This window comes from Chrysemys picta, chromosome 8 (genome assembly GCF_011386835.1).
Source record: "Chrysemys picta bellii isolate R12L10 chromosome 8, ASM1138683v2, whole genome shotgun sequence".
NCBI lineage: Eukaryota > Metazoa > Chordata > Testudines > Emydidae > Chrysemys > Chrysemys picta.
In genome coordinates, this window is record NC_088798.1 from 19,215,476 (window position 1) to 19,237,024 (window position 21,549).

General features: G+C 41.5%; 1 protein-coding gene across 8 annotated transcripts in view; it reads left to right on the forward strand.

The window, feature by feature from the left end:
- Positions 1-15,002, forward strand: part of PDE4B (phosphodiesterase 4B) — a 380,290-nt gene extending 365,288 nt beyond the window's left edge. For all 8 annotated transcript variants that reach the window (XM_005300089.5, XM_005300088.5, XM_005300091.5 and 5 more), the window contains 9 exons: positions 527-620; positions 5,233-5,411; positions 6,143-6,241; positions 6,389-6,553; positions 7,476-7,575; positions 8,360-8,514; positions 8,628-8,750; positions 9,720-9,902; positions 12,944-15,002. In XM_005300089.5, coding sequence (XP_005300146.1) covers positions 527-620; positions 5,233-5,411; positions 6,143-6,241; positions 6,389-6,553; positions 7,476-7,575; positions 8,360-8,514; positions 8,628-8,750; positions 9,720-9,902; positions 12,944-13,309 — 1,464 coding nt within the window. In that variant the 3' untranslated portion in view covers positions 13,310-15,002. The remainder of the gene's footprint in view (positions 1-526; positions 621-5,232; positions 5,412-6,142; positions 6,242-6,388; positions 6,554-7,475; positions 7,576-8,359; positions 8,515-8,627; positions 8,751-9,719; positions 9,903-12,943) is intronic.
- The last annotated feature ends 6,547 nt before the right edge of the window (positions 15,003-21,549 follow it).

Below are 21,549 nucleotides of genomic sequence, written 5' to 3' on the forward strand. Positions count from 1 at the left end.
TAGGAATATCATTTTGTGCATATTAGGATGAAAACATGTCTATAATCCTGCATTGTAATGTACTATATCCAAGCATATATGTTTTCTTCTTTAGATTTACAATATATTTTTCCTCTGTCATGCATTCCTAATGTAGGCAATTGCCTTTATTTTGCAAATATATAGCAAAACAGACCAAATATATATTTAAAATGTGGAATTGAAAACCAGTAGAGGACTTCAATTTTTGAGAGAAATTGCATAAAACATAGTCTTCTCCGTCATCAGCAAAACCTGATGTGCACATTCTGTTAGAAATTCATTATTGTCAGTTTAATATGACAGTAGGAAACTGCCAATTCCGACAGTGCTGAATAATATCTAAATTCAACCATACGGTGCTGACTGTGTTCTAAACATCTACACAGTTTATTTTCCAATATCTCATTTATGGATTTGCATGTAATAAAGTTATAGTTAAATTAATGTAGAACAGCATTCAGAATGATGTGAGCTTTTTATTTATTTATTTATTTTATTTCAACAGTTCAAGAGAATGCTAAACCGGGAGCTGACACACCTCTCAGAGATGAGCCGATCCGGGAACCAAGTGTCTGAATACATTTCAAACACTTTCCTGGGTAAGACATTTCACACCAACCTTTCATATCCCACAGGAATAGGATTTTATGGGAAATAAATTAGCCACTAGCCTGTACTTGTGTCCATTCTTTAAAATAGTTACGCTGTACAAAACATTGCTGAAATGTTTTCTTTTTGGGTAAGTGGCCTAGATTTCAAATATATAATGGGGGACAATAGAACAATTTTTGGATAAGTATTTCCTCAAAATAAATAATTTCCTCTAAATCTAACAAAATGTTTCTGTTTTCAAAAAGATTTCATGAACCGACTGTTAACAGCATTATGCATGATTTTCTTTTGACCTTATGTAAAGGACAAGGTCACACACATACTGCTGAATACTTCCCTTCTTTGCACGTCTTTTGTCATATAATTACATGATTGCCCTCTCAGACAGTAAACAGCCTTGTCTTAGTCATTTTCTATGCCACTTTGTATGTATTTATGAATTTACCACTGCTAATTCTGGGACTGATCCTGAAAACGTTTACACCCAAGAATAACCTTACTCATATTTGTAGTTCTGTTGGAACTGTTGGGGTTATGGACATGAATAAGGTGTTTAAAGGGTTGGGCCCTATGTGATTGCATTATATTTGTTACACAACAAGTAATTTGCTGCAAATGCTTCACATTCAGTTTTAGAATTTGTAAGTATTCTTAAAGAGCAGAAGTTCAGCAAAATACCGATGCAACACTTAAGTCCCACTTAAGCCCTTAACACTAAGTGGTGCATTAGACCTTATACGGAACCTCTGTATTGGGGTGAATTTCACCCAAAGAGAAGAAATGATCTGACACATACAAATATTCCTGGCCAGATATTGTAAAACAATTCCCTATGTCAGTTAAATGCTTACACTTGGATCAAGATACGGCATTATTTTGGACATAGCACATCATTATTAATAATCAGTATAATTGTTTGTAGCTACCTTATGGAAATCTGTTGGCTCTGTTTTATCAAGAAGCCTCATCAGGACACACAGAATATTAAATAGTGCCAAAAGTAAAGCAGGACTAGCTACCTGAAATCCAACAATCTACTTCTGAAGCTGGAGAGCATGCAACGTGCTGCATTATAGTGGGCTCATTTTCATCAGTGGTATTTACAGATCTTCCTGATGGATTTTTTGAGGATCTTACTGCTTACTGTTTGTCACTAGGAGAGAACACAGATATTCCCATGGAACACAATTCCAGAAGATTTTTTTATTTATTAATGGAGATATCCTATCTCCTAGAACTGGAAGGGACCTTGAAAGGTCATTGAGTCCAGCCCCCTGCCTTCACTAGCAGGACCAAGTACTGATTTTGCCCCAGATCCCTAAGTGGCTCTCTCAAGGATTGAACTCACAACCGTGGGTTTAGCAAGCCGATGCTCAAACCACTGAGCTATCCCTCCCCCCTTGCTACTTATTCTATAATGGTGATATTCAGTCCGGTCCACAAGGGAATGTAGGAGCCACCAAACCACTTAAGCCCTGCGTCAGTGGCATATGTGGTGCAGAGGGCCATGTGTGCATGCCCTCCGTATTGGGACAAATTAGAACTTGATTGTTCATTTTAAAAATAAATAAATAAAGCTTTTTAATTTTTAAATTAATAAATTAGGTGTGTCCTTAGATTTCTAGATGAACCGTACTTCTAGGATGGGGATTGCTTGTTAATGTCTGCCCAAAAAAAGGGACCTAGGTGTGCCCTTAGATTTCTAGATGAACAGTACTTCTAGGATGGGGGTTGCTTGTTTGTGTCTCCCAAAACAAGAAAACACTGCTTCTTCACTTCCCTAAATTAAACAGGGGAATGGTTTTGTAATGCTCAGAATGTGCAAAGGAACACATACATACAGCTATGAACAGCTCATGGTATGAATAAGGTGCATGATATATCATAGCCTTGATTAGTCAGAGGGCCAAATTCACTATTGGCTCAAACAGGTGCAACTTCACTAAGTGCTGTAGAGTAAGTCCTCCGGGGAGTGTTGAGATGCCCCACTCACTGTGTCTTTCTTTGGGTCAAATTTGCCACTGATGGTCCAATCCTGAAGCCCTTATTTAGTCAATGGGCATTCTGCCAGAATAAGGGCAGCAGGTTTTGGATCCATATCAATGACCAAACTGGAGGGTGGAGGGGGGGAGAGTATTCTTACCCCTATCTTGCCCCTATCTAGATGGATTTACAACAACCAAAAAATGGTTTTTCACTATATGCCATCCTCTGCAGTGACAAACTGTATAGCTGCTCCCTTTCTTTCTCATCTCATCAGAGAATTATAGCCTCATGGAACGGCACCATCTGTTTCTGTGCCGTTTTGTATGCTGCAGAAGTTCTAAATATAGACCTACACTATAGAATGTGATTTTTTAAAGTAATTTATTTTCAACTTCAGTATGAATCCAATCCCAAATGAGAGTGGTTCTTTTTTGTGAGTGGTAATTATAGGATTAGTGATAACAGCTAATGACAGGCTTTCATACAATAAACATTAAGGGCCCAACCCTGCACCGTTGGAATACTCACGTGAGAGAGCTGCAGGACCAGACCCTGATTTTGTATTTGCTTTCTAGAGAAGTGATTCTCATCTCAGATACTTGGACTTCTCCTGCAGCATATTTTACAGGTTTTGAGTAGTAGCTAATTTTACTAGCAATATATACTCATAGACTGCCTTTAAAAACATATGGAACAGACACTTTGTGGAACAAATTGCTAAACCTTTGATGGCTGACCATAGAATCATAGAGGAGATGACAGTCACTTTCTCAGGTGATCACATGTTGTGGATGGTTTAAAGGGGACCACAAGTAGGACTGATAGAAAACAATAAAAACTCGGTGGGAGTGGGAATTATAACAGTCTTTAGAAACCGTAATATGTGGTGTTGAAGGTACAGAATATCTGTCTGCACCTTTTTTATATTTTAAAATCAATGAACTACTTACAATACCTGCCTGTTAAATGGCAGGTACTCCAGTACTCTAAATCAAGGTAAAAAATATACATTCTTAAACTCAAGTAGAGTATTTTCATAAGAAGTAATATTTTGTGGTGGCCACTTATCAACATGAGTATACTGTAGCTAGATCACTAACCTTAAAACCTTTTACTGTTAAGTACAGGTTTTAATTTTTATTGTTTCTTGATCTCCATCACTATTCTGTATCAGCAAGCTCGACCCGTTAGAAGGATTTTTCTCAAAAAATTCACATAATTAATGAGTTTAGTTATTTTATCAAGTAACAAGGTTTTTGTTTAGGAGCTTCATTTTGTCCTGCTTTAGCACTCAACATTGCTAAGGAGATTGTATATAGGAAATACTTCTGTTGGTCCAGTGCCTACTCTCAAGGGAAACACCCATTGATGCCAAATCGACAGTCATTGTGAATAATGTCTTTCTTCTTAATTGCAATGTTGTAGACACAATAGTAGTTCTTATTACACAGATCTTTAATTAAGCAAAGGAAAACACAGCTAATGCCCTAGTTCCTTTAGAGATGATCAGATCTGCAAAAGTGCAAGGGGATTATTTCACAAGTGTACGAAAACTGCGCCCTACAAAAGTCGTGTGCCATTCTTTCTTCATTTTAATCCAATAAATAAATTATTTGTGTTCCATTAAATGAAAGGTGATAACTAATTATGTAAATAGATTTATTTATTAAAACAAATCACAGCAGGCCAAATTCTCTCCCCAGTTACGTGTGCTTAACTCCCATTGAAGTCAATAATACACCTCTACCCTGATATAACGCTGTCCTTACTTACTGCGTTCTAGGTGAAACCGCATTATATCAAACTTGCTTTGATCCACCGGAGTGTGCAGCCCCGCCCCCCCGGGGCGCTGCTTTACCATGTTATATCCGAATTCATGTTATATCGGGTCGCGTTATATCGGGATAGAGGTGTAGCTCTACACAAATCTAAGGACATAAATTAGTTCAGTGTACTGTAGGACACTTTGTTCACTTTTAATGATTGGAATTAATCTAAAGGGTGGACATTATATTATACAAACACTAATAGACTATTGCACAAATTAAGCAAAGTTGGTGTTAGCAGGCATAAAGGATAACTGCATGGTGTATCATGCCCCAGCAAAGCCCAAAGGGAAGATCCATTACAGTGGAGGGCAGACAACTCATCAGGGGCCAAATTCTCTTCTGATGTAACTACCCTGATACTAGTATAGTTACACCAACAGTGAATTTGACCTCCTCTTCCTAAGATCACTAACATCTTTTACACCAGCATAAGATCTTAGACCAGCATTTTTGTTACTAGTGGATTTAGACCTGAGGGTATGAGCCTTTCATGATTAATGATTACTATGTTAAAGACACTGGTAATGAGTAATAACGTCTTAATTTACAATAATCATTGTTTGCTTGAATGTAGTATTTTAAATTCAATGTGATTTTTAATGGTTTATTAAAATACTTTAAATATTCAGGAGTGATTGTTTAAAGTAGGTTGCAAGGTTCTAAAATTATCATGTGTATAAAATTAAAACTTAATGGAGCGTCTCCAAATGGTTGATTTTAAAGTGAGAGTTTGCTGTGCCCTGGTTCCGTGTAGTTGAATCATTTCACTGTTTTTCTTTCGCAGACAAACAAAATGATGTGGAGATTCCCTCTCCCACACAGAAAGACAGAGAGAAGAAGAAAAAACAGCAGCTCATGACACAGATCAGTGGAGTGAAAAAATTAATGCACAGTTCAAGCTTAAACAATACCAGCATTTCGCGGTTTGGTGTGAAAACAGAAAAGGAAGACCATCTGGCCAAGGTGTGCATGATTCTTGTACAAAATCATCCTTGAAGTTATATCTTTCTAAATCTTCATTGAAGCTGGAAAGAGAGAAAAGATGGTGCTGTCTACTAGCTTTAGCATTAAAATGGGAGCCAGGTCTCATGGGTTCTGTTCTCGTCTGTTTGAACTAGTAGACCAAGTCACTTATCCTAATCTGACAGCCTCTTTTGTAAAATGGGAATAAATATTACCTACCTGACAAGAGTATTGTAAGTCTTAATTAACGTTTTCAATGAGAGTTGAATCAGGCCCCTAGAGCATATTTTTAGGTATGTACAGGCCTTTGAAATTTAATCAGAATAGTTTAAAAGATCAGAAGGAGGAGGGTGTGACTAAATAGTTCTGAACTGTAAAGTCTTAGGCATTGGTGAACACAGCTCAGCCATGTCTTCCATTGGATACTTTGCCATTGTCTTCTTGCCAGAGTTTCCTGCAGCTACATGAGACAGCACCGAAAATAATTCCCTTATGACTCAATGCAATGTGTTCTCCACTTAATAGTGGTTTGACATAGAATCTTCAGTGTTAATTTACATTTCGTGTGCTTTGATAATTACCACTTCATATTAATTATCATCTTATTAAACTTTCAGAAAATACCGAGGAGTTGATTAAACTGAGAGATATGATAGTGTGTGGTACCTGCTCCCACATGCATTTTTAAAGTATTGTAACTATTTTATTTTGTTGTTTTTGTTTTTCTATAGGAGTTGGAGGATCTAAATAAATGGGGTCTTAACATATTTAATGTTGCAAGATATTCACACAGCAGACCCCTCACCTGTATTATGTATGCCATATTTCAGGTTAGAGATTCCTCACGCATTTGCTATTCTTTTACAACACTTGTATGTTTGCTGATTGTTTTCTGGTTTGTTAACTCCTAAAATATGTGTATGAGGACACCTTTGGTTGCATGTTTAATATGTATTCTTTTCACATTTATTAAACAGGAGAGAGATCTACTAAAAACATTCAAAATCTCATCTGACACCTTTGTAACTTACATGATGACTTTGGAAGACCACTACCATTCCGACGTAGCCTACCATAACAGCCTACATGCTGCTGATGTGGCCCAGTCGACACACGTTCTTCTTTCTACGCCTGCATTAGATGTAAGTTGTTCTGTTTTTAACAAAGTGATCTCTATTGGGGCATTGAAGTAATTTGACTGGATAATTCTAAACAGGGCCGCCGAGAGTGGGTTCGGGCCCAGGTGAAAAAAAATTTTCGGGCCCCCCAGCAAGGGTGGACCGTCTAAACAGGGCCAACGAGAGGGCGGGGAAGCCAGGCCCCAGCAAGGGCGGACCGGCTAAACAGGACCAACGAGATGGGGGGGAAGCTGGGTCCCGGGCCCCGGTAATTTGTACTGGCTTCCCCCTCCTCCCCCCCTCGTCGGCCCGGATTCTAAAGCAATAAACAGGATATCTGAATGGATCTTTCAATATATAGATCCTCTGTGTGAATTAATTGAAGCTATATGCAGTATTGGTGGCCCTGAAACCTAACTGCTGGAAGGCAACAGAGGGCATGAATGACTGAAGTGTGTAATCTTGAGCTAACCAGTGGGCTAGTGGTTGTGCATTCCAGTGCCATACAAGGTTCAGAGCGTCAATTCCATGTCTTGTCCTTACTTCTGGTTTGTAGATGAAATTCTGTCCACTCTCAACTCCTCAAAATCTACTATTGGAGTTTTGTTCACAGACTCAAGATTTCACTTTAAGATCATTAAAATACATAGCAGAACACTTAAACTGATGCATTCTGCTTCAGCATCCATTCATATTGCAAAAGTAGTATACTGTACTGCTTTTTCTGAGGGCTTAGTTTACTTAGGGCAAAGATACCTTAAATAATTTTCAGTATCAAGTGCATGTACTGTTTGAAGGGCTTTCTTCTGACTAGAAACATTTTGCTCATGGGAGGCTAAATCTTAAAAACAAGGACAATTAGTTTTAACAATTTTCCATGCAAACCATTCGGAGCTTATAGTTTAAAGGCTGTGGTCACATGCTCATATTGTTCATTTTTTCCTAGGCTGTCTTCACAGATTTGGAAATCCTTGCAGCTATTTTTGCAGCTGCAATTCACGATGTGGATCACCCTGGTGTCTCCAACCAATTTCTTATTAATACAAGTAAGTCTGGTTTTAAATACAGTAGTACCACACTAATCTGCAAATCTAATTCACTCTTTCCCTTGGTCAACAAAGATTTAATAGCAGAGTAAGGTCTCAAATTACTTCCTTAAGACTGTGTTACTGTCGTGCAATATTCTGCAGTAGACTGCTAGCGCACCATGAAACTGGGCAATAATTAAACTGTTGTCAAAATAAAAAAACAAGTGAACTTTGTGATGTGGTCTCTTTGTGACATAAATCATGTTTATTTTCCTAGTACTAATTCACAGTGAGTCTTCCAGTCATTAGTGTGAACTTGGGCAGTTCTTTTATAACTAATATGAGACAACTAAATAATCCATAATATTTTATTTTATATTTTTATTGTTGTTATGGATGATGATAAAGCCAAAGATTAATGTTTGTAGTTCATAGTCTACTTTGGAACATGCTAAATACATGTATTAGTTCCAAGACAACTGTATGGCTCCATTTTGGAAAGTTTCTTTGCATGTTTTATGCTTTCTATTGTTAGTGACAAAAAGATCATTTTTTTCTCTCATCTCAAGCTAGTTACCAATTAAACTGAATAATAATGAGTATATTACAGTACTTGTATACGAGTGTTAATATTAGAATACCACACGCTATTTGGCTCTGATGAAACAAAAAGAAAACCAGTAGAACACAGCATGCGTAGTTTTTAATAATTTATTTAAATGATTCTAAAGACTTCAATGAACAACAGAAGGTTTGAAATCCTGCATTATGCTTACTGATTTCTTTCACACTTCTTTGCTAGATTCTGAACTAGCTCTGATGTACAATGATGAATCTGTCTTGGAAAACCACCATCTTGCTGTGGGTTTCAAATTGCTGCAAGAAGAACACTGTGATATCTTCCAGAACCTTTCGAAGAAACAGCGTCAGACTCTCAGGAAAATGGTGATAGACATGGTAAGAATTCTACCCTTATTGTAGTCTGGCTATCCCTACCGCTGTTCTTAAAGAGAAAAATCGCCTTTTTGCACTGCTGCATTTACTTCACAAGGTTTTCTTCTTTTATAAAGGTGTTGGCAACAGATATGTCCAAACATATGAGCCTTTTGGCAGATCTAAAGACTATGGTGGAAACTAAGAAAGTGACAAGTTCAGGAGTTCTCCTTTTGGATAACTATACAGATCGTATACAGGTATGTGATTGCAATTTTCCTTAGATTTGTCATTTTGCAAAGTTTATTCCTCGTTGAAGAAACCATGCTGCATAGTTTTACTCTGGGTAATAGTCTTGGCATTTGTTGCAAAGTTCAGTGCTAACTTTTTTAGGAATCATTCAAAGCTTGTAGGACCCATATTGCTACTGTTCAATACCATGGAGAGAAGCAAAGAGGTACAGGAAAGCCCTAGGATGGATTTAGGCACTGCAATGTTCTCTCATTCTCTCTCTTGTTGAAGTTGTTCTATTATGTATCTGAGTGATCTGCCCCAGAATATCCCAATGCATAGAAAAACCCACAGCACTGAGTCTCAGAGTATTGAGAAAAGGGGCTTACTCTCTCAGAGAAAGGGAAAGCACCCCATTCCTCCCTTGACTTTGGTGGCAGACATTTAATAACAAGCTCACCAAAAAACCTCCCACCTTATCACTGGTTTAACATAAAGATCACAATTCATTTTTTAAAAAGCTGCTAATCTGGAGACAGAAGTTGCGGTAAAATATAGAACACTCCATCCATTTCTCTTTAAATCCCTTTGTCCACAATTAATCAAATCCATTTTGTTTGTGTATAAGGGATGTTATTCAGTTAATAGAGCAGGGCTATTTAGCTATAAAAGGCTCAATTTAGAGAAGAAATTATGAATGGTGGGAAGCACCTGCATTCAAGAACAGACCTACGTGATGGCGTACTGCAACTGCACCCTGTATAGCCATAGAGTTAGCTGATTTGGCACACAGTGCCCTTTGTGCTTCCACAAAAGCCCCTGACAACTAATCTCTAGTGTAATTTGGAAGACATTTTTGAGAAGTTACTTTTTCATAGGATGTTGCATAATCAAAGACTTTTGTGATTAAAGTGTTCTTGATTAAACAAACAGGTATGGTCTGAAATCTTCTTTTATTCCACTTGATTTTATGAGTTTTCTTATTATTGTAATTTCAGGTTCTCCGAAATATGGTACATTGTGCAGATTTGAGTAATCCCACAAAATCCCTGGAATTATATCGGCAGTGGACAGACAGAATCATGGAGGAATTTTTCCAGCAGGGAGACAAAGAACGAGAGAGAGGAATGGAAATTAGTCCAATGTGTGACAAACACACAGCCTCCGTGGAGAAATCACAGGTACTTTACATTGGGGTATATTTTATTTGTTTCAGTCTGTAGTTTTAAATTGAATGGGCCAAGTTCATTCCTGGTGTGACTTTGGTTTCATCAATGCAGTTACACCAGGGATGAGTTTGGTCCAAATGTTTTTTCATTGATTTGGATATTTTTATTAAGGGCGTGGCATCCTCTTGCTGCATTTAATATGCTCAAGGGTCATCTGCCTTTTCAATTATAATGACAGGTTTTTTTCAGTGGAATAGGTAAATATCCAAAGGTTCAGAAGTTTGATTCTGATAAACCCCAAATACTTGAATATCTTTGAAGCTTTTATAGATTTACGTGACCATTCTAAGTGTGCTCTTTCCTGCTTCACTTTGCCTTACATTCAAATGCAGCCTTAGCCTTCTCTTTTTGTGTTCCTACTTCCAGAAGCAATCGGGAATCTATCTGATCCCCCTGACTGGGAAGGTGCAATTCAGATTCCCCCATCTACTATTCTTCTCTCATCCTTCACAACATCCTTCTCCTTGGTCCTCAATGAGTCCCTCCAAAATTGGTCAATATCCTGCCAAGTCAGCAAAGTTTTGGCAGTCTCTGTTTAGTGGCTAGTCTCTTTACATTTTGCACAGTCTAGGGACTTCCTGAGTCAGGATCCACTCCAGAATGCTTTGGGAAAGATCTGTAGATAGCAGCCAACCCAGTGTGGACTGTCAGACCTGTGGAAACCCACAGTTTTTCAGGATATAATCTTAAAGGCCTGTTGGAAGTCCTGGGAGGAGGGGATTGGGAAGGCAGGGCAGTATTTATCTAAATCAATACAAATATTTAAAAAGGAGTTGGCTCCTTTGAACACTGGAATATTTCTTACTTTGTGAGAACTCATTGGCACATCCCTTGTTCTCATTTATAGATTTTAAGGCTAAAAGGAACCATTAGATCATGTAGTATGTTCTGTATAACACAAGCCGTAGAATTTAACCCAGTCATCCCAATGTTGAGCCCAACGACTTATGTTGACTAAAGCACATTCTGCTCTTTAGATAGTGGTGCCTCAGTTGCTTATTTAATTGGCTTGAACAAGACATTGTCGAGGATTTGTGGGACCAAATAATTAACAAAGTTGATCATTATTATTTCTAAATGTCCTCCTGTGCTAAACCACGTAGTTTCAAAATTATTCACGTCACCATTGAAAAAAATCTGTGCTCATTTGTTAGCCCAACAACCATCTACAACCCCAGTTTGGCAGGGAAATGTCCATATGCCCCATGAGGCAGTGTTCAAGCGTTGTTCTGCTCCGTCTTCTCACTTCAGAGAGATTTTAAAACATGGATTGTGGTTGTGCAGGGAGATCAGGAATTGAACAGAATGGCAACCATTTGAACAAGAAAAAAAATGCATCAACAGAGAGAGGCATTTACATTTTGAAGTTAAAAGGGCCTAAAATAGAAAGAATGACAAATACAAACATATTTAAAATTATCAAATGTACCAAATAACGTCCTTTTAAATCTTGTAAATATTCTTTTCAGAAACAGGCAAATCATTTGCTTGGTTGTTTGAGATGCTTGTTTAGATGAACAATTAACTGTTTCATTTAAAAGTTGCAACATTTGTGACCATTAGTCCTTTATGAATAGTGGGAGCTTTTATAATGTCAATGAACCCCGCTATCCAATAACGAAAACACTGGAGTTTTTTCACTTTAAAAGTGCCTCCAAACATGTGCTGCAGGAAGTTTTCATCACCTTTTTGTTTAAGCTGCCGCAACAGTATGTTACAATTGAATTATAATGGTTCTATTGACATCCTGTTGTGTCTGAAGGAGGCATATGTGATTTCCAAAGCAAACATCCGCGTGTTGAGTCTGGCCCCTTAGAGAGACGTTTTCCTGCTGCATAGAAATGTTGTCCAGCAGTGCGCGGAGTCAAGTGACACATTCTGCCAAGATGGAAGAATTTCAATCCTCTTTATGGTCATTCAGTTTTCTCCATCCTGTACGTCCTGTTTGTCAGACAATGAAAAAGTGAGCCAGTTCAGAGCTTGCTTGCCAATAGTCTGAAGGACTCACAGACCCAACCTGGACCGTGATTATTTCCATCAATGACACATCCATCTGTACCATAGGAGGCCTGCATACATATTATACCATCACTGTGGACAGGGGATTGTTTTTGTCGTGGGTCCTTCATTTGGTTTTGTACACTCTTAAGAAAGAAAAAAAGAAAGTTGTAGTAGGCTGCATGCAGACAGAAAAACAGCAGCTACCTCTGCAACAGAAAGGAGAGACATCTCTCTATTTAAAGGTGCAAAGCAGAGAAAACAAGTCATCTCACACAAGCTACATGCGATAATAAGATATCATTAAAGGTCAAATTGAAGTCTGTAAAAGCAGTAACATTCAGAATTTGGACTGATAGTCAATCTAAGAACGTTGGCTTTTTCACAGCTGCCAGCCAAATGAATGCTCAAGGGGAATTGCACTGCGATTGCCATAAAAAAGAAGAATCAATATTGTTACTTCAGGTGCCTCTGTACAGTAACAGTTGGGAGGTGACATTTAAATAGCAGCCACAGCGAAGCCTTCTACCTCCCGAAGATTAACTAAGCCTGAGTTTTGCCTTAGTATTGGACCACAACAGGTTGTTGTTTTTTTGAGTCAGCCAAAGAAAGATAACAGCAAGCCTACTAATAATCACGTGTTCACTATGGGATGGCATAATGGTAGCCTTATCTCTGAATGTCCATGTGACCGTTGTTTTTAATTAAACCTCCATTCAGGGCCTGATGTTAAAAAAGGCCTCAAGCCAACTTTCATTTTTGTCGGTACAATTTTGCAGAGAAATATATTTTACAAACTGAGATTGACACCATTCATGATACCTAATGTGCAAATGGTGCCATTTAGACACTGGGTTTGGGGGCCCCATCTGATGCATTTATTTGCAGGCAAAACCAAAGGCTGCTTCTCAGAATGAGGTCCTTAGTGGTGCTGAATATGTTCTGAAAAAATGCATCAGTCATTTGTAATGTTTGTGTAATATTTTGTTTCTCAGGTTGGATTCATTGATTACATCGTCCATCCACTTTGGGAGACCTGGGCGGACCTAGTGCAGCCTGACGCACAAGACATCCTGGATACTTTAGAAGACAATAGGAACTGGTACCAGAGTATGATACCTCAAAGCCCCTCCCCTCCCCTTGATGAACGGAATAGAGACTGTCAGGGTTTAATGGAGAAGTTCCAGTTTGAACTGACTCTTGAAGAGGAGGATTCAGATGGACCTGAAAAGGAGAGTGAGAGTATCAGCTATTTTAGCAATACAAAGACACTCTGTGTGATTGACCCGGGCAACAGGGAATCACAAGAAGAAGCTAATATAGAAATTGTGACAGAAGATATGTCACCTGTTGATACATAATGTACTGTATGTAGGTGAACTTTAAACACTTAATGAGCATGCAAGCTGTCTTGTAGGACTAGCCTGCGATCTAGGTCTTAGGCCTGTGTCTAACATTGGCTAAAAGATCTTCTCAGCTACTTGAGATTGGAGTCAAGGTTAAAGATCGTGTATGGAATGATTGCTCAGGAAATTAACAGATGATTTACATTGTAGTTTAAACCTTGTCATCTTAAAACATTGTGTTGTTCCGGAGCCGGCTTGAATTGTTACTGAGCTGGTTGAAAGTGAATGACACGGAACTGAGAGATTTTATACTGTTAAGGTTTTGGGATTTATACCAGTTAGACTGATAGAAACTACTGAATAGTAACTCTACATATAAAACCTGTCCACCTAACCACCTGTCTGCGGACCTGTGTGCCTTTTTTGTAAACACTTTCATGTCTTTTCAAGAGCCTATTAAATACACAAAGTTTAGTATAAAACTCTACACAATGTGTTTCAAAATTGGTGGATACTTTTTTGATTCTTCCTGTTAAAAGAAATAGTCTTCCTTCTCTCATGGGCAATATCTGTCACTTTATTGCGGTTAATCATTTTTACAGGCTAAACAGAAGGGGTACCCACGATTTTGCATTGCTGCACCTTTAATAGTCTCGTTAAATCTCCAGATGAGCTTTTAAAGTCATTTCATGCCATTGCACATCTTTTCTGTTTGCTTGCTATGTACAACAGTATTTTTTCCTCAGTGGGGTTCACTTTTGTTGTGCACAGGATAAAGGGTAGTTCTGTTTTTCTAGCACAATGCAGTACATATACAATTAAGTGTAATAAGGCAGTGTGTGATGTGTGTTCTCCCTTTGACGGTTTCTTTGCTCAGTGGAAGTTGCACGCTCGGATCTTTATGTTTCTCTCACCTGTAGTTCATGTTTCCTAGGTTTAGTTCCGTCATCCTTCTCCTGCACTGCCTTGAGCTCTAACACGTCCATTACTGTTTATAACAGTGTATTTATTACTGACTGTATATAATGTAATGTTTTGTAAGTTATTAATTTATATAAATTAACATTACCTGTCAACGGTGGTGTTAATTGTGTAGAAAACTCTGGATAAGAGTTGCCTTTTTTTCTTGTAACCTTTTGTATTGCATAAAATAGAAGAACCTGAACATAGCGTAAGAGACATACGGAACCCATAAAGGGCATTCAGGTGGCGTTAGCTCACAGGAGTTTCGTTTTCATGATGAGTTAAGAAGAGTTGTATCTTATGACTGGGAGTGGGGGCAATAGGACGAGCTGTTTAAAATACTGAAACGGAAACCCCCTGTGAATGCTGCCAACTATTAAATGTCATGTTCCAGTATATGAACAACCCAATGTGAATTTCTATGACAAAATGTGAACTGATGTAATAATTGTGCTGTGAAGCTTCTTCTGACAAAGCTTGTTAGGCATCATTAATGGTGTCAATCTCAGTTTGTAAAATATATTTCAAGCTTTTGGTCCAACTTGTGACTAAATAGTTGATGAGACTAGCACAGTTGTGCATGATCAATGGGTTTGTATGTCTGTTGAACACTGCATTGTTCCAGGTGGTTATTTTATTGTTTTCAAAAGTTTCACACAATGTATGTTATAGTATTATATATTGTGTTCAGATGCATTCTTAAGAGATTTTTATATGAAGTGAATAAATGAAAGCATGACCTAGACCGGGGCTCTTCTGGCTGTTTATTTTTATCAACAACTTTGTATGTGAAATAACTAAGCAGCATCAAAATGTAACTAAGGTCGCTATAGCCTACCCTGGGAGTAGGCTAACATATGATCACTGACCAGGCCTCCACACATAATAGCTTTCTGCAGCCAGAGAGCAAACCAAGACTTGCATAGTCAGAATCTGTAAGCACAGACATTCTCTGGCCAGTCTTCTACTTATTCAGAGTCTCAGGACAAGTGTCCAGCACTCAGAGACCCGCTTCTTCCTTATTCACCTTTAACCTTCCCGTTGGTGAAAATCATCAGTGCTGTGATCAGTCCTCTTAGCCTCTTCCATGGCTTGGTTCTGTCGCAATTCCTGCAGTGTGGGCAGACACCTGTTAAGAAAGGCTTCTAACCTTTTCTCTGTCAAATGCTGCATAGGGTCTCTACACCCCATCTTAGTAACACTGACAGGGTGGCTGCCCACACCATCCAGTACCACAAACCAAAGACAATTCTGGTCCCACAAAGCTGTTCAGGTTTCAGAATCTGGTTCCTGAGTCTTAGAGTAACAGGTTTCCGATGCCGAAGCATTCTAAAATCACAAGTCAGGTGCCCAAAATCTTATGCGGTTGGCTTAAAAATCATGAGATTCACAAAAAATAATTTGGGGGTCCTTTTGTGTCGTCTGGATTTTAAGCCATTAAGGTTCACACTGGTCACATTTTTCTCTGCAATCATGATGTCTAGAAACTTACTTTTTTTTTTTTTTTAAATAAAAGCTGAGAATCTCTCATAACCAATTGATTACAGGTGCCAAGGTTTTAAGAACACCCCCAAATATTGCAAGACTTGTTATAAAATCATGAGAGTTGGCAATAGTGTAGTGATCAGCCAGATTAGACACATAACCCAGTTCTTCCAGACAATGATGATAAGGCACATCTTGTTCTAGTTCTTTAACTGGACACTAGATGGCATGACTAGGGACGTTACAAGCTAAATACCAATTTACAATGAATAACAATATTCTCCCTGAATTTTCTTCCAGATTCCTCCCCCTACTACCTGTCATGTCTTGAACTGTAAAACTTTTTTGCTTTTTTGGATAGTCACTCACTGAAGACACATCATGTGCAGATATTGGAAAGTGAGTAGGAGCTACTGTAACTGTGAGGACAAAGTACTTCACTGCACAGTGAACTCTTTCTAACTGAAATGGCTTCAAACAGGCCTCACTAGGACTCAAGGTCATGTGACTATGTGGAAGGACTTTGTGAGTACAAAATAGCATCTGAAAACTTTCTTAACCAGTGGAAAAAAACTCTATTTTCTCATGGCTCTAATAACTCGGGAGGCCAATCAATACAAGAAACTTTCTTTAGAAAAAAAAAATCAACTTTCAGGTGAGAATATGCATAAGGAAACAACAAAAGCCACTGCTCCCTTGACTGCAGCTTCCAGGCAGGCTGGGAAGTGGGGCATGGGGGGAACCTAGCATCCATCCCTCCCCTGCTATGGAAATTTTTGGGGGGAGGCTCTGTTTCCTCCCTTTTCCCCCCTCCCCCCAAGTATCTTGGGGAGGCAAATGCTGAGTATTCATGTGAGGGAGCTGACTGGAGATGATGGAGGGGCTGTAGTGGCACAGTGCACTGGAGAGCAGGTAGGACTTCCTGACCCAGCTCAGTCCTGCCTTCCAGCCACCGTGGATCCCATGGAAACACCTGACCCAGGGGAGGGACAGGAGCAGTGCACCAGCTGCCAGGGTGCTGTAGGGGATGGGAGAGAGCACCGGCACCTAGGTGGGGGGCAAGAGGATGTTGGCACAGAGGGTGCCCAGGGGGAGGCAGGACACTGGGCACCAGCCTTCAAAGAATTACCAAAGGAACAGCAGCAGGAATTACTGGGGTGCATCTTTCCAGCCTGGAGCTGGCTGCCCCCACCACCTCCTCCTCAGTCCCAGCAAGGGTTAAACACACTGTGCTGCTAAAGGGGCACCAGTTAATGAGGCCATTAGGCTCCCCCATGCATGTTTTGTAAGCGTAGAGGGTAGGTTAGCGCCCCCCCCCCCATATCCTGGCATTATTCCAATCAAGCGATTATATCGTCTCCCTATAGTTCTCCTGAAGTTTCATCAAAAGAAGCTCTTCACATGCTGTGCAGTGTTCCTGTGTGCTGTTAAACAGCTGTGTGTAGTGTAGTTGTAGCCATGCTGATCCCAGGATAGGAGCGAGACAAGGTGGGTGAGGCACTATCTTTTACTGGACCAGCTTATTTTGGTGAGCGGGCCAAGCTTTTGAGCCAGGCAGGGTATGTCTACACTGTAACTAGACACCCACAGCTGGCCTGTGCCAGCCAATTTGGGCTCACGCTGCAGGGACTGGTTCATTGCTTTGTAGACTTCCAGGCTTGGGCTGGAGGACTCTGCAACTTGGGTGGGTGTGGGTCCCAGAACTCGGGCCCAACCCCGAGCCCAGAAGTCTATGCAGCAATGAAACAGGCTCTCAGCCTGAGCCCTGCGAGCCTGAGGCCTTGTCTACACTACACAGTTTTGTCGACAAAACAGTGGAGGCGTATACACTGAAATGTTCCTCCCACCAATGTAACACCCCTGTTGTGCTGACACAACACCACCACCTCAATGAGAGGCGGAAGGCTTACGTCAGTGTAGTTAGGACAGCACAGTGTCTGTGTAGACACTGCGTTCCTTAGAGTGGCTGTTGGCTGTCAATTTTGTGGCTGCTGCTGCCAGGTCCCCACTCCAAGCTGGGCTACCACCCAGGCTCCTGGCTTGGGCTGCCACCCTGCTGGGAGCCCTGATGCCCAGGGAGATCCCAGTTCCATGCTCCCTGCAGGGAGGTACCATCCCAGTTACCACTCACATACCAAAAAACCCACAGATCACCACACCTACCATCATAAATCCAGTCACCACCCAAACACACCATCTGTTATCGGCATTTACGGAAAAGACTCTCTTCACAGTCTTGGCAATACATTACATTTCCCCCATTATTAGTCATTTGTATTTCATTAATGCCTGGGGGGGCCAGTTGAGAATGGGGCTTTGTTGTGCTAAGCACTGTACAAACAAAGGGCAATAGACAGTCCCTGCCTCTAGCAGCTCGGTGTTGGAAAAAGATGAGGGGAAAGGGATATAACACACAAGCAGAGTAAAGGTCATGTTCCACTTTTTTTAATTCTTTGGGTGGGTTTTGTTTTAGGAGGAGGTTAATTAAAGGAAAGACAAAGGCAGGGCAACAGAGAGCGGATAGGCAGGAGGGGGTGTGTGGCGTAACTCTCATTGTGGCGGAAGATTGCTGGGTGCAGAGACCAGTAGTAAGATGCCATCTTGGGCCCTGGGCTGCAGGGAGAAGAGAGAACTTGCAACACACAGCAGGCACTCAGTGTTGAAATAGAAATAATGTGTGTGTTCAATCCAAGCTCTCTGGGCCTTCATAAGACCCCCTCCACCACCACCACCACCACAGAGAGAATGGAGACAGTAAGAGTAAAGCTGAGGAGAAGAGGTCTGGCAGGGGTTGCAGTGAAAAAGCAGAGGGGAGAGAATATCCAGTCAGCACGCTGACCCCCATGGAGTGTCTGTCCCTGCTGGGGCTGCTTGTGTATGAGCGTTTCTCTGGGGATGGCTATAATTTCTTTCTTGTCCAAGCCCACAAGGCTCAGGGGAGTGAGCTGTGTCTCTTCCCTGAAGATTCCAGCCATCTTCTCTGGATTATAGCACACTGGCCCTTACGTGGCAGACCCCTGAGGATGAAGAGGCAGCCGACCCCACCCTCAGAAGCCAGCAGGAGGGAGAGGAGCAGCCATTGTAGGCGCCACAGAAGACTCCTGTGGGTAAGTTAGAAGCTAGGTCCTGGCAGGAGGCAGCAGCACATGGAGGGTGGGGGAGCATCAGCCACCTCAGGGAAGATGTGGGGAGCAGCAAAAGATCAAACACGGGCGGGGGAGGGGGACACCAACCACCTCAGGAGATGGGATTGCGGGAGCCTTCATCCCACACCCTGGCCTCCCAGGGGTGAGGGCAGAAGGGGATGCAAAGCCACCTGCCTGCCGTTGTTCCCCAGCCAGCTCCAAGCTCAAAGGCCTGAGCACTGCCAGACCCAAAACCAGGATCTGCAACTCCATCGTCTATGTAGGATTGGCAGGTCTGAAATAGCCACTGTTTATATAGGACCTAAAATGGTCAGTGCCCTGCGAGGCGCAAAACCTGCCCTTTCTTTGGTACCCACAAAGACACCCTGGCAACGAAACCAGTGTTGATCCTCTGCATAGAGAGGACGCTGTGATTTTGGGGCCACATAAGAAGTGCCCATCCTCAGTCCAGTGAAAAGCTCAACCATCTGGTGGGGGCCCTACTGCATGCCAGTGTTCAGGATGTGGGTGGGGTCAGACCAGTTGCTGCCATCCACCTCAGCGATGGGTAATAGCCTACAGTGGCCCCACAGCCTGGGAAAGGGATTCCTCCTCCCCCGTCCCACACAGTGCAGTATTTGCACAGTGCTGACTGGCTGCATTTGACCCCTGGTTCATCTAGTTTAAAGCAATAGAACAAGCTAACAAACAAACCCTATTCTCAAAGTGGCCCAGATGTCACAGAAGATGCCAATACACAAAGAAGGAAGCCAATAAAGCCAAGCCCTGCTGACTTGTTTCCAATAAAAACTCATCCTAGTGTGGAGAGCAGTTGCTGGGCCAAACCAATTATTTGTTAGGCTCCAAGGAAGAGGAGGAAGGAGGGGCGGGGGAGATGAACAGTGAACAGGACCAAAAACCAATAAACAAAATAGTTGAGACAACTCATCAGGGGGCCCTTGGGAATGGCGATGAAAGTAGAAATCTCTTTTATCCCTAAATCAGTTCCAAAAGTTAGACCTACATTAGGCAGCTGGTTCCCTTCCCAGTTACAGCTTTAATAGACAAAAATGCCTTAATTTAGATTTTAATTAAAAGATCTACTTCAGCATTGTTTTTGCATGTTCTTTGCTGTGGTAAAGCCTAATTTACTTTATTTGTTAATTATTATTCCTGGCTGAAGAAATACGGTTAAATACGAGTGTGGCTGGAGAAGGGCTTTCGTGCTGCATATTAATTCCTTATAGCCCAGCCCCGTGGCCAAAGCATGGAGGAATGGGCTATGTAGCTGGGGTAGAAGGTTGAGCTGCCTAACCTTCCCGGACAGCTTTCGTTTCTATTATTTCAGTTAGTGAACAGAAGTGTTTGCGCCTGTGATCTTTGCAAGCTGGATTAGCCCATGTCAGTTAACTGAAATGTTTGTGGTGTACCAAGGAAAAGGAAGTGCTGGAATAGTCACCCTTACAGCATGCAAAGTTGCTAAAGACAACCGGATGACAGGGAGGCTGGCAGCTATTCTTTGAACCGGGACATCACTGAGGCATCCAATGAGTTCAAAACACATGCCTGTTAAGAACACAATTATTAATGGTGTCTGTTGAGAGCTGTGAATGTGGCAGGTTCATCTTCTCTCACAGGAAGAGAAAACACTTTGGAGTCCTTTACAAGGACTGAAAGTCTATAATTAGCTGAAAATGATGGCTTTTAGGCTAGGCTCAGTTCCAGGCAATTTTATTTCCTGTTACATAGAAAACTCCCCTGTCAGGACACTAAACTGCACCCTTAGCTCCATAAACTTCACTAAACAACATACCCTTAGAGCTGACTTTCATTGTTGTCTCTCTGGGGTGATATTTAACTTCTTAACTCTGACTATACACTTATACGTTCCACTGCAGATCTATGTGCACCCAAAGCACTTGAATCGGAGACTTTTGCCAGCAGTACCCCTAGGTGGCACATTCCCCCCAGTCTCTTCATGCGCCCAGCCAAGGGCATAAAAGGGATGTCTGTGTGGCCTCCCTCTCAGTTCCTTCTCATCACCTGTGGAGAGAACTGAAGCATCCTGTAGCTTTAGCTTTGGGTCACCAGCTTTCAAAACAATTTTATTGTAAATAGTTATATGTAGTTAGTTCTATTGTATAAGTTAGTGTAGTTGGTTATTGCTAGTTTAGGAAAAAACTGGTGGAATGAAAAAAGTAACCAGGATTCAAGCAGTGGGCTACAGGCAAGGCCATTTTTGCCGTCACAAATAGGCATAAAAGCTGTTAGCTCTGCCTTGGTGAGGGACATTTGAGAGAGACATGAGCTATTAGAACCGTTTCCACTACAAGGACTAAAATACAGAGGGATTTCCTCCTCAAAGTCCATCAGATGCAGGGCCAGCTCCAGGCACCAGCCCTCCAAGCATGTGCTTGGGGCGGCACCTGGAGGGGGGCGGCGCTCACCCGGGGAGAGCGGGGCCACGGCGGGTTCGCCGCCCTCCCCCGGCGCTCTGGCCGGCCAGGAAGAGCGGGGCCGGCCGGGAAGAGCGGGGCCGCGGCCAGGCTCTCCGCCCTCCTCCCGGCGCTCCGGCCGGCCAGGGAGAGCGGGGCCACGGCCGGGCTCGCCGCCCTCCCCTGCTGCGCTCCCCGCTGGGGGGTGGGGAGGGGGCGGTGGGAGGCTTTTTTGCCTGGGGCGGCA